Here is a 14,201-nt window from a genome sequence, read left to right on the forward strand (position 1 = left end):
AATTAATATTCAAAAGATTCTTCCAATGAAAGTTTTTTCTTGTTTAATATTTTAGCATTTTTGATGGAACTATGGTAAAAATCTTATTCCAGTAATCTAACACAAACCTTCAAACATAAACAGAGAAGAGCAAAACACAGCTACCAGTTTATTGCTTAATTCAACATCATTCAACAACACTAACACTACATGTCAGAAAATACCTTGGAACCTGGTCACCTGGGACATCTTAAAACCAGATTATTGGAAAAGATTTTATTGTACAAATACTTCTCAAAGACAATAAGAAATAAAAATGTATCATAGATCCTGGGATCCATGGGAATCATATAGGCTGTGGCACTGCAAATGTTCAAGCCAGCATTGCCCTTTGGATAGTTTAGGACGATAATGGCGACCCTGACGCAGGATAAATAACGCATGCTTAGATGCACCTGACACTCACTCAGGTGTTCATCTACTCTGTGTGTATGTCCCAGAGAAACATTCTGTAGAAGACTTGAATAAATCCATCGAAACACAAGGGTTTGCCTGGAAGTGTTTATTCCAACAAAATTTTCACAACATTTTGGCGTTGACGGCGGAGCACTCGTGTGAGTGGACTTGGATGCTCAGGGCTGAAGGTAAAGACCGTGCACGGCTGAGAGTCTGGGGCTTGATCACCGCTATGCTGTTGGGTAACACTATCTTTCTGGTAAGTTTTTCAAGGGGGGCCTACGGAAAACAATTCTCGCCACAGTAACTGTGGGTGTACTACACGTATCAACAGGGCAGGCCTGGGGCCGAGATACAGCCAGAAATCACTGTTGGACAATGAATTTGAGTCTGGGAACAAAAAGAAAAAGAGAGAGGGTTTTAACAGAGTCAAAGGACTCATTTATTCAGAAAGTTGGGGGTGGTAATGGGGCAGTGGAAAAGACACATGCCTTTGGTGTGAAAGACCTGGATTCAATTCCCCACAGTGACACATCCACCAATGTGTCCCTGAGCAAGACACTTAACCCCTAGCTCCTCCAGAGGCATGCGACCTCTGACATTTAAAGCAAATGTAAGTCGCTTTGGATAAAAGCGTCAGCTAAATGAGTAAATGTCTGGGACTCACCTTAAAGGGAGGGAAACTTAACGGTTATGCAGCAATTGTATGAATGCGTTGTGAATCATTATGCTGGAAAATCAGTTGATTACACAAGCTAAATGATGAATTACGACCAGACTGCATTTTGTCAGTTAGTAGATTGTGTACAGTTAGACACGCGTAATAAAGCTTGTAATGTCCTCAAATATATACAGCAAACTTTCCATACTTACAATCTTGCCTCATCTGATAACAGTGATGCCAAGTGCTTGTAATGTGGTGAACCAATCTACATTTCTTCAGTCGGTCTACTACTGGCTCGATACAATCCCAGTTATTTAAAAAAAGCCAACTACTATCTAACAGTCGGGCAATAATATGCAAACTTCCACCAAACTCTTGTTTTGTATCTTTTAACATCGCTTCTGTCCTTTGCCAGGAGCGGATGGTTGGGGTGGTGATAAAAGTCATTCAGCCATTTTTGTGTTTCTGTGACACGAACCAAAAGGCCTTGGCCTTGTGGCAGCTCTACTTTGTCCATTCATGTTGGACTGAGGGCACAGACTGGACGCTAGAGTGGGATTTTCCTGGTTAAATAAAGGTTTAATAATAATAATAATAATAGAGTGACTCACTAATGTCTAAAGTGGTATTACAACACAGGACAGGCCGGGGCTAGCAGGTTAGCATGCTAACTTCAGTAGATATCTCTGCTACATAATAAATAGACATCTTTGACATCACATCAGAGTGGTTACTTCTTCATGTTAGTTCATTTTTAATGTTTTAGGAAAAAGTTCTGGCCAAATCTTACACATTGCACCTTTAAACAAGTTAGTGAAAGTGTGAAACGGGTTCATGTTGGTACATGTTGGTGGGTGACTTCACTGTAGATGATGATGAGTAGTAGATCTCTTTCTTTAGAAGAGATCACACACCTGCACAAAATCATGTGACCACGGAGCTCCTCGGCTAATATGGATGTTGTTCACACACAGTGGCTCCTCTCGCCTGAAACAGAAACACACTTAACAGTTAATTTAAATATTAAACTTTTTTAAAAAGTAGATAAAAACAGGGCTTCTATGTCCATATATTCAAATTTTTATGTCCATATATATATATTGTTTTTTACACATCTGAGATTTATGATCTAACACGATAACGATTATCGTCTTTATAGGCCACATACAACTTATACACAATATAGCATTTAAACTGTAACGGCAATAGGAGACGTATATTTTGTATTTTTCACATGTGTGTGTGCATGTCATGTTCAGTTCACCTGAGAGAGGGGACTTCGGAGAGACAGACAGACTTGATGTGGATGTCTCCCTGTCTGTAGAAGCGAGCTCCGGTGTTCTTCACCTCGATGGAGTCGATCTCACACAGAGCAGCAGCGTGACTCAACATTGTCCTGTACACTGTTTTATCTGTCTGACTGCAATACCACACAAGATGAGACAGTCACACACACTTTCAGATAATCAACATTCATCACAGGACAGTGTTTGTGACTGTGAGATTTAAAAGACAACATCTCCTTGCTGTTTGCAAGGTGGAACATAAACTCACAAGGTTATCCTCATGTAAGTATCCATACAAGGCAAGCATCTGTATTTATTAAATCTTGGAATAAAGTACAAAAAAGTACAAACAAACAAGAGCAAACAAGTGTCCTCCTGAACTCAAGTGAACCTGTGCACGTGTACATTTGTGTCCTGCACCTGGCCAGGCATTTACAGTGACACATACAGTACCTCTCTTCTCAAAATAGAAGCTGCCAGCTCAGCTTTTTTTTGGGGATAAAAGAGGAAGAAATTACAGTACTATGTAGTTCGGGGATGAAGGTGATGCATTGGAGTCTGACCACCAGTGCTGAATAAATGGAGTCCGTAAGAATACCGTCACACTGAATTTTTCTCTATTTAAATTTCTTCTTTGATGTGTCCTGCAGAAAATGCGTATCCACGCTGAAAGATGACATGAACTTGCAAAACACTGCAAAAAATGTTGAAGACTGGAATGATATGCCTGAACTGAAACTGAACTGCATAGCTAAAGAGGCTAAGAGCTGAAATACTTAGCTAACAAAAAGCAGGAAGCTATATTGTAGTAGTGTCAAAGCCTGAAGTTGAAAAGAGTTATCTGTCTAGATTTTGCTATACGTATTTGTAATAAAATGTAATAAGGATTGTGGACCAAGGAAAACCTTAGCCGGACTCTTGTTTGCTAGACAGTTTTACATGTCAAATTTCTGGGTCTTTCTTGTCCACAGGGGAAATTTGTCTTCACAGTCAGTACAGGGCCTCAAGTGTACATACATACACATACAGCATACACAAACACACAAAACTTTCACAGCTGGGGAACTTCATATAAAGATGCTATCTTGAAATACACAAAACTTTTGCTGTAGCAGACCCGTGCTGATTTCCATGACGTCAATATCAAGAAAAACAAGACGCCCCTTCTATTTGACCAACTACCCAAAACTCTTTCAGATTCAGTTTCCATCACGTAAGCTACAGCCAATAATGTTTGAAAGTTTTGTTTGAAAAATGACTTAAACAATTAACACTTATAATAGTTGAAGATAATTTTCTGTTAATTTTTTTTAAAAAACAAAATGAAATGGAGCAAAGTAATTGCAAGTTAGACAAAAACTGTGTCAGCAAGAACCTTTTTACACTTATAGAAAACTGAAAATTTAAATGGTACCTACAGCCTGAGCCTCTGCTCTTTCCCCAGGTTCGCAGTCCTCAGTTTCACCTGCACCTCAGCACTCTTATCCAGGGGAGAAACCTCCAACTCCAGCAGGATGTGATGAGCTGAGCAAAGGAATAAGTATTTAGTACTTATCTCTACATCCAACAACAATATCTCAACAAATGTTGGATGGATTGGATTGCATGTTCCCCAGATGAGGAATCCACCGACTTTTCATTTCATGCCAACATATTTATCTTCCAATACTTTTTTTGGTTCATGATCAAATACCTGCAACAGTCAAACACTCACAGCAAAAAGGTGGTGAAGACGTGGTGAGGAGGAATAGCTTCTGCTCTTTGGGAATTGGAGATATGGTTATCCCATTTTTTTCTGATAAACCTAAAACACACACACACACACACACACACACACACCAAGCAAGTGACGGTTATACTGTAGGCCTATTGTACATACGTCACAATTCAAAAGGGCTCCACGTACATTAACTGTGTCACTGTATCAGCGTGCGTTGGCATATCAGGGGTTGAAATGATAAGAACCTGCCAAAAGCTGTTGTGTGACAAGACCAGAGCTGCTGCATGAGTGCAGCCTGATGCCATATCTACTGGTGATACTGAGGTCTGACAGACAACTAAAAAAGCAGCCCAACCTTTATGTTACTCATCCTGTCTGTCCCTCCCCATTGAAATGGAAACATCCATTATTACCAATGTGCTTTTCTTGTTTCTGTGTTTTTTATTTTTGACTATGATGGATGTTTGGTAGTGACTGATTAATTGGATTGAATCAGTTATTGAAATTCATATATGTTAGGCTGGGCAGCACAGTGGTGCAGTGGTTAGCACTGTCGCCTCACAGCAAGAAGGTCGTGGGTGTTAGGCTGATTCGGTGCATCAATTTGCTAGAAGATCATTTTAGATCGGATCGCTCTGGTTTTCATAATTAATATGAAACATCTTTAAAAGGACCAGTGTGTAGGATTTCAACCAACTGATAACCCCTTGCCTCACCCTCCACTTATGTGGAAGAACCTACGGTCGCAACAAATGCAGTGGAAGAAGACCTGCTATTTCTTTTGATATAAAAGGGTTCTTTCTAAGGTAACGAAAAACGATTCTTATTTTCAGGTGATTATACATACTTATTAATATTATATTATATTTCCTTCTTTAGAAACCATTGCCTCCTCTGCCAAAATTGAAAATCAGAAAATGAATATGTAAAAGGTACTACTACTACCATTGTCTGTAGTATTAACATTACGGCCACTACTGCTACTGAAAGGCATATGTGTGATCAAAAACTATAGGACATTATTAATTTAGATCACTTTAAAGCAGTTCCACACTGTTAAATGAAAATCTTCAGTGTATAAAAATGTAGATTATAGATGAATTGACTAATTGTTTCAGCTGTGTACACTGTTGGGTAGTTTCATTAATAACAAAACATTGTATTTTGTAAGCTCTTTGTATGCTTTGCCTGCAGAAATCGTAATGTGTAATGTAACTTGGATGTAACTATGTAAAAATATTTCCATCTTAGATGTAGCGAAGGAGAAGTAGAACATGGCATAAAAAAGAAAATACTTAAGTACAGTAGGCTACCTGACCACCACCGAAGACATGTAGTAACATTGTAGTAGCAGTACTGGTAGCAACTTGTACTGTCAGTCAGAAGTTTAGCAGCATTTCATTGTAAAAGGACAGATGACACTTGTTTCTACTGAACAAAATATTAATTCAGATCCTTTATGTTTGACGCAGACATTAACAAAGAATGCTAAGAACAACAGCAGGTCATCAGCAGCCCACAAGTTAGAGGGGTGGCCTACTCCCAGGTGTATTCTTACCTATAGTTGGACACCTCCCCTTGAAGACGTCACAGTTCACACAGTGTCCATTCAGGAAGTCCTCATAGCTGAAGCATGGGATCCCTATTAATGGGCACGAGCCATTCAGCGCGCTCATGTAGACGTGCAGCGCCCTCATGTGGTCACATATCACATAGCCATACACTGGAAAGTAGACCAGAACTAACAACACACAGAAACCAGAAACACAAGGGAACCAGATGTCTGGAGGCTATCATTTTCAAAATTATAGTTTTAAAAAAAACTTTATTTATAACTTCTTGATGAGAAGTAGCATGAGCTATAATTTAGAGGAGGCAGCCAATTTAAGTCAAACAAACGCAGTTGCTGTCTCCCTGTTAGTCCCCACCTTTTTAGGTTTTAGTGAGTGCTGAACCTACTTGAAGCAAACCTGGAGCGGGCACATCCAGTCTGATCCTTTCCTCCGTTCAGATAGAAGTCCACATGACCGACAGGGATGGAAATGCCAAAATCTGATGCAGAAAAAAATCCTCATTAATACTGTGGACATTTTGTCATTGCATTGCTGCTTTTTACTCTTCACTGTAACTCAAACTCAAGGTCGAAAGGAAAACACCACCCTAAAAACGGGAGCTTTACGATTGGACTATTGCCTCTTGAGACCGCCGGGCCTAGCCAGTTTACTTCATCTCTGCAACACAATAAATAGACATCTATGACATGTCAAAACTGTTTTTAAACTTTTTAAACAAAAAATGCTGGCCACATCATACACACTGTACCTTTAAGTTCCCAAGATTTTCTTGAATCAGCTGCTTTAAAGAAATTATCATTTGGTGACATAGTGAGTGGAGCAGCACCACAAGCAGGAAACAACAAACATGTGTAATGTTTAATGTGTTAACTTCTTATTTTACTTCTTATGTTTGCAAGTTAGACAGTATGTGGGAGTTTTCTTATCAAAATAAGTATGAGCTAACAGTCACACCAGACCAAGTTAGTCTGAATGAGCAAATCCACTGAATGCATCTGAGCATCGTTTTATCACTTTTCATTTTTAGAGAGGGAGTTTGTTATTCCTTATTTCAAAAGTTACATTCTCTGACTTTAACTTTTTTGTTGGCTTTAGGCAATTAGATTAATATCTATATCTGCAAATCTGTCTCACTATCTCACCTAAAACATGACTAGGCTACCTCTAATGACTGGTAAGAAAATCCACTTTTTGTTTGTACATTTCTCATGTTGCAACACACATTCAGTTGCTCTACTAACTGTTGTGTACACAGAGGAAAATATGCTGCCCACGGCTTATTGTAAACCACAACAGTAGACATTATGTTACCTCAGCCTCTAGTCTTTTGGTGGAAATGGAAAGAACCAGCCTCAATAAAAGGTTTTATGGTAAGTTAATGTTGACTCACAGTCAGCGTCTGTGTGGATGGCGTCAACAAACTGAGCGTCAGAGGGGTCCAGCCGGTCAAAGGTGTCAGCTCCTTTAAACATGGGTCCAGCAGGGTCGAGGGCTACGCGACAAGGACAAGAAAAACATGGATTGTTAAGTTAAAACTGATCTTTGGGAATAAAAGGATGGTATTTAACTCACAATGTTGGAAAAGAATAATGCAGGAGGATATATTTATTCTGAATAAGTGTTGAGTGGCAGTTGAGAATCTTTTGTATTTTGAAAAACCCCACTGAAACTTGAATTGTAGCCTTTAAGCTTGTTGTAGTTCAGTGCTTCCGTGTTTTAATACAAAGCCAAAGCAGTTTCTTGCCATAACATTGGAGCTTTACCAGCACTTGGTTTCTTGGTCGTAGGCAGTGGTGGTTCTAGACCAGTTTTATTAAGGGGGCCAGGTTAGGGCCAGTTGTTGTCAGAGGGGCACATTCAATCCGGGACAAAAGAGACAAGCTTTCAAAATGTCTTATTTCGCATATAATGTAATGTTTTAGTATAACTTACAGTTATTTGTTTCAGCAACAGGATTTTTTCAGTAACTTAGTTATAGTTTTATTAAATTACATTGTACAAAAAAAAAAAATCCTGTTAACTTTAACTTAAGTTACAGTACATTCTTTGATGCAACACATCTTTATAAGGCTCAATGAACAGTAAAAGCTCTAGTGTGCAAGACATTCTCTGGATCCCAGTTTGTATTTTGTATCCCACTATAACTTTTGCTAGGAAACAATAAACATCTCCACATTCACCCCTGTGATTAGTCATGATGTGAAGTATACACAAAATTAAATACTTGATTGAAGGCCATCATCTGTGCATTATGGAGGGGCATACATAATTTGTCCAGCCTGGTAGGAGCAGTAGGCTACTCTTATTGCTATTTATGTATGAAAAGTGCTGTTTAAATGCAATGCATTGTTAAATTGTAATGCTAATAATTAACTCTTTAAGAAGGGGGAATCAGAACAATTTCCAGCAATATCCAAAGACTGTCCATGCAATGGAAATGCAGATTACAAGGACAAAATACTGTCTACAATGGAATATATATTACTATGATTACTGTAGACCAGGGCTATTCAATTACAAATTCAACTGGGCCAGATTTTAAAACCAGGACACAGATATGGGCTGGAAATTGTTTCAGGAGTTGGGATCATTGGTATTTTTTTTTGACACACTTATATTGTTAATCCTTATTGGTTCAGTTCTTTATCAATGCTCTTGTCAGTCCTATTTATTACTAAATAATTGAATACAAGGCCTATTATTTAAAAAAATAAACTTAAATGTTGTTTCTAGAGCAGCAACAGGATTTACAACAGCAAAGTCACTAATATCTCACTGGAAACAAATCTAAAATGTCAGTAAAATAAATCATATTCCTAACAACATACTGACTGAAGTTTAGAAAGAATGAACAACTCAGTCCCTCCTGTCCTCTCTCTGCTGCTGCTGGTGGTAGAGGGGAGGGCTGGTTTGTCTCAGCCAGCTGAGAATAATGTGTCATATTTTAATGTACGTGGCAAACTAAGCTAAACAGTTACTGAGGACAGACAGCTTTCACTTTAGCTTGTTTGTAACAATAAGCTAAGTAATAAGCTTTTAGACAATGCACATTTGTTTCTTCTATATTTGAATTGCATGTTTTCTTATTGTCCATTGTTTCATTTGTTATTCAATATTTCTTGTTGCTGTTGTTCAGAACATTTTTAACAAAAGCTTTCAAAAAGAGATGATTGAGAAAAAGAGAAAGAGAAAAAGAGAGATTGTTGGCTCCCCCCCCAGAACTGCCACAGGTCGTAGGTTGAACCCTGAATAAACTCTCTGTGCTTATGAAGTTGTTGATGAGTGAAAACCACTGGTTTTACTACTTTGTGAGAATAAAAAACCTGCTGATTTTAGAACAGTTAGGGTGAATAAATGATGTATTTGCACTGATTCTTTGCATAGATCTATTTGGACCAAAGGAATCCAAGAGAAAATATCATATTCAAGTATTCTTAAATAATAAAACAACAAATCGTTGATGCTATGTTTTTTTATGTCCAAGTATCGCTGAACTCATGTCTTGACGCACACTGTTTCTGTTTTCTTCTCATTCCCTCTTCATTTCATGAAAATGGAAAGCAAACAAAAATGCACTACTTGATGTGTAGTTCTCAAATATTGTAGTTCTTGAACTTTCTAGTTGTTGAAAAACAATAATCATTTGTGAAATCTACAGGCAGCAAACAGGAACACTATTTGAAATCTTGAAAACTCAGTATTTGGTCAAGTTCAAAGGCATATTTGATCATTTAATCAAATTCAAGTCAGCAGCTGTGGCTCCTCTGAATTGCACATATATTCAAACTCAAAAACACCTCCCCACTCAGACAAAAAGACCCGATATAAACAAGTGAACAGTGGAGTATTGTGCTGGGTGGTGTGTTCTGGGGACGAGGGAACTGTGCATGTTCACACAGCCTCAGAGTGGCTCTTATCAAACTAGCTGTTGTCCTTTGAAGAGCCCTGCTACTCAAGGTCACACTGAAACACATTCAGGGTCTGTGGGAGACTCCTGAGCTGTGGAGACCTTCATTATCTGGCCTGTTGTTGCTCGCCTTTTTTTTTTTAATAGAACAGCAGCTGGAAGCTTTTAGTTTTCTATTCAACAACGATAATGCAGAAGTTCTCCCTCAGGGTTTTGTAGCGGGACTGAGAACGTGCAATCATGGCATCTAAATTATTTTTTCACACATTTTACAAGCAGAAGAAATAGAATAGTGCAGTGTTTGCAGTTGAATGCATTGGAATGTCACATAAAGGTGGTCCGGACTCACCTGTGATTCTTCCTATCTTCCCCTCAAACAGAGTCCCCACAAAACCAGCGACGTGCGCCCCAAGACTGACCCCGATGAAGTGGAAGGACTCTAGTTTGCATCCATGTTTCTGTTGGACAAGACAGTTTTTCACCTTTGTCAATTTTTACTTTAACCTGGAACCGTTTATTTCTTCTAAGCCATGTCTTTGTATTTCATAGTATACGTAAGAATCTGTCCAGTACAGTAAACACAGTAGAATACATGTATTATCTTCATTTTATTCTGCCTACGGCTCTGGAGGTCCACCTGGACTCTTACTCATGAATGCTTCTTGGTCCAAGGTTTCCATTATTCAAAAATGTAGTCAATTGTAAAGACTCACTCAAAGTGCTTTACACTACATTCGCGCCATTCATGCAATGATGGCAGTGGCTATCATGCAAGCTGTCTCAACTGCTCATCAGAAACAGAAACTAATACATTCACACACTCAAACAGTGACGGCACGGCCATCTGGAGCAATTTGGGGTTCAATATCTTGCCCAAGGAAAATTTGTAATGAATCAAATTGTAAAAAGTGGACTTGGGATTTTGGGGGCCCCTGGGCGTTTGAGTCCCTGGGGCAGTTGGTGACCCAGCCTTTGGCTGAAGTAGTTTACTGCATGATGTACATATTAAAATAGAGGTCATAAAAAAATAATGTGGACCAGCTTTCCTATTCCTAATTTCCTCTTCTCCTTAATCTCTTAATATTTTCTAATTCTTTTAAGATTTCAAAATATTATATTAATTCTAAATGCAACCTGTAATTGTTCTGTTGAACTAATTGTGGATGTGTGTTAGTTGTATGGTCGAACTGACATTATGTTTCATGTGCAAGTCTCCTGAAAAATTATGCGTTATGAAGATTACTTGTTTAAATAAACTATTAACTATTTAATTGGACCGTAATTAGCTATACTCAAGCGTTTCTTTCACCTGCAGCTGGTTGATGAGGACAGAGATCTGCACAGCCACCTCCTTGTAATTCTCCACCACCAGATTGTAGGCAAAGGAGGCGCCGTAGACCCAGTCCACCACCAGCACGTTCACATCCTGTGCCCTGAGCAGAGCCCGGGCCAGCTCCTTCACCCAGGACGGCTTGTTGCCCAGAGCCCTGCGGGGGTAGAAGGGGGTCAGGGATGGTGAAATGAAACAAGTGATGAAACAAAACAAAGCTAGTGCCCCCCAAATTCAAATTGTATTAGCTTCTCCTAAACTTCATTTAAACATTTTTTCTTATGAAAATCTTTGTTAGACTGATGCATTAATTTCCAGTTGTCTGTGGTCTGAATTAAAGGTGCAATGTGTAAGAATTGAGACTGTTCTCCACCTTTCGAATTCAAACTAGGGGGCAGCATAACACATTTCAAGTCATAACTGCCACTAACTGATGTTAGCTAGTTAAAAAAAGTTAGACTATCGCTTCTTGAGGTACAAAGTGGTAATGAGACAGGACGGACTGGCGCTAACTGGTTAGCATGCATCAATAGAAATATCTGCAGCACAGTATATAGATGTTTGTCCATATCTAACACATTGAACCTTTAAGGTCAGTGAAGGATAAAAAAACATTAATTAAAAGTATAATTTAATAAATTTAAAACAATACAATACACATTGCTTATTTCATATGAAAACAATGAGGATAAAAACTGAGATCTATGAGTAAAGGTTGAAAGGAATAAAATAACATAACTGATTACATGACCTTTTTTTGTATTTGAGATTATTTCAATTGTAAAAATTTTGTTTTTTTAGGTATCATTGTTTTAAAAAATAAATTCTTCAGAGCTTACCCAATGGAGGACATACTTAGATCCCATATTGACTTATGTGAGTGTGACTGACCATAATGTGAACACATATACTGTCTAATCTGTAAATGATTAAGCCTAATCTCCAACGAAGACCTGTTGGCTGTCTTTCCTTATGTCATCTATATATGGCCCAAGTTTGCCTGAAGAATAGTTTAAAATTTTCCTTTTTGTTCTAGATCAATTGTGTCTCTCATTCCTTTAAAGCCACAGCCGAAACTGTCCATTGCTTCCATTTTGTGGGGACTTACAGCCCAGTTTTTATTTTGGTTTCGGTCTTGGGTTTTTTTTTGGCCTTGAAAACCTGGTTTCAAATCTTAAGTATTTCTCTGTAACATTAAATAGTTATGGTTGAATAAGCAAAAATTTACAGAAATACAGAAATCTGTCAGGAGAAATGACCAAAACCAAAAGTTGAGTGTTCTTGTCAGACCCCATAGTTCATAATCAGTCTCACTGAGGCCTTCTTCTCACCTGTACCCGTGGATGATGACCTTGGTTGGGCGGGAGATGTTGAAGTAGGAGGACTGTGTTATAGTGAGGGACTCCTGGTTGAACATTTGTGCACAGTCCACGTTTCTCCTCGTCAGCAGCAGATACTGAACCTGTAGCTTGACTCTCTGCTGCCGGTACTCCAGCCAGGTGGTGTTATTGAGGTCCGCACACTCATCATATTCCTGCGTTTCTTCTACACCTGGTCGATCAAAAGGATAAAATGTAATTTTGACTAGACCAAAATGTTGAGTGTTGGTCACACATCGGCAACAACACATAAAATAACTGTTGACATATGGTCAGGGCCGTGGCCATGAGTGGGGGAAAAGGGGAAAGCATTCTAGGGGGGCCCATGCAGTCCAGCACTAATGTTCATTTTAAATATAAGGAAACATAACTAAATTTAATTTTGAACCAAAAAACTCACCCTTACTTATTAAAATATAAAAATAACATTTTTAAAACATTGCTTCAGTAAAATATAGCCTGTTTCATAATGAAAACCCCCATACCTGAAAATGGCATGAGTTATGTTTGTTGTACGCAACGTCAAAACATCAAAAGTGCACCGCATGCAGCAGCCCATGTATGTATTTATGTAGGAAATAGAGAGAGAGCACAGCATGTGTTGACATGAGTTAAGCAGATTTGCAGAGGGTCCATTTCTGGACCTTTTCAGGGGCCCAGTCATTTCTGTGGGCAGCCCTGTATGTTGTATATCTCACACCAGATGCTGGCACAACAAAATTTTAACTAAAGGGATAATCTGCCAGATCTCCCTCCAATCTTTAGTAATATACAATAGCTCATTTAAATAGACATGTTAAATTAAATATAACCAGTCGGGTGCTCAACTTGTGTTTATAAGAGAAAAACAAGATTTTCAAGTATTCTTATTCTTGGATTCAAAGGTGGTGATTTCATGCGTATTTATATGATGCAATGTTAAAATTTGTATTGTATGTTTCTGCTCAATAAACACATAAAGTACTACAATTAATGTTCAGCTGAAACTACAAAAGTCATCTCATTGTCAAAAATCATGTCAAATAGATCATTCTTTAATAGTGAATTCAATTGTTTTGATAACTGGATTGTTTCACAGTTCTGTATTATAGAAAGTACTTATGCAGTGTTCCCAGTATCATTGTGTACTGAAATTAGTTTCACACAGGTTTAAATCTATCTCTAGCGTCTCTGCAGGTATGTTTCGAAATATTCCATGAAATATACAAAAAGAAGTAATACAAAAGGAAAATCTCTCTTTAAAAGGCAGACCACTTACCCAACACCAATGATGTGATGTAGATAGTCAAAACACAGAGGAGGATTGTTTTGTATTCCCGAGGCATTTCTGTAGTAGCCGAGAGGTGAATGGGGAGAGTAGCTGCCTGGGAGCTTTAGTTAGGGCTTAATAGTACTCAGCTGCTCTGTTTAGCTCCAGATTGGTGGATGGAGATCAGCTTTTGGCTTGAGAAAATCCGAGCTCTGTGCAGTTCTGTAACTCTGGAATGACTCAGTCTTTAACTGGTAGGCAATGAAGCAAGGCAGGAAACCATAAAAAAAAACCCAAACAAAATTTTGTAATGATCCTAGCAGGGTTTGCTTGCAGTTTCTTTTTGTGTAAAGCTCCCCCTTAAGCCTGAACAAATCCACAACAAACCTTCTCCTGTCCTTTCACTTAGGCATCACACTTATCAGGGGGTGATATTTTTTTCCTTCCCAGACTGGGGACAAGTGGTTGAAGCTCTTTGCCTGGAATCCATGACCTCATTGGTGTTCAATGGCTGTTTGTATAAAATGCTGGACTCTGGCCTGGCTGCCCACTGGCTTGTGTGTGGGTGTGCTTTAATGTTTGTTTGTGTGATTGGGAGAGAGCAAGATTGTCACAAAAAGTGATGTGGGGTCACACTGTTGTGTCTGTGGGAAATCT

The 14,201-nt window shown here is 38.6% G+C and overlaps 1 protein-coding gene across 2 annotated transcripts; it reads right to left on the reverse strand.

Moving 5' to 3' along the window:
- Positions 1-526: 526 nt before the first annotated feature.
- On the reverse strand, positions 527-14,065 carry pla1a (phospholipase A1 member A). 2 transcript variants are annotated; one of them, XM_038721189.1, is made up of 11 exons: positions 13,554-14,065; positions 12,248-12,467; positions 10,896-11,073; positions 9,936-10,044; positions 7,070-7,171; positions 6,065-6,157; positions 5,664-5,828; positions 4,100-4,189; positions 3,804-3,909; positions 2,364-2,519; positions 527-2,086 (listed from the first exon to the last, which is right to left on the reverse strand). In XM_038721189.1, exons 1-11 carry the CDS (start codon positions 13,618-13,620, stop codon positions 1,996-1,998), a joined length of 1,377 nt encoding a protein of 458 aa, XP_038577117.1. In that variant the 5' UTR covers positions 13,621-14,065; the 3' UTR covers positions 527-1,995. The 2 variants fall into 2 exon arrangements, with proteins under 2 accessions (XP_038577117.1, XP_038577116.1); XM_038721188.1 differs by having other exon boundaries at positions 5,664-5,846.
- Positions 14,066-14,201: the final 136 nt, after the last annotated feature.

Source organism: Micropterus salmoides, unplaced genomic scaffold (assembly GCF_014851395.1).
Source record: "Micropterus salmoides isolate LMB-PRFRI ecotype aquatic unplaced genomic scaffold, ASM1485139v1 Ms_hic_scaffold_15, whole genome shotgun sequence".
Taxonomy (NCBI): domain Eukaryota; kingdom Metazoa; phylum Chordata; class Actinopteri; order Centrarchiformes; family Centrarchidae; genus Micropterus; species Micropterus salmoides.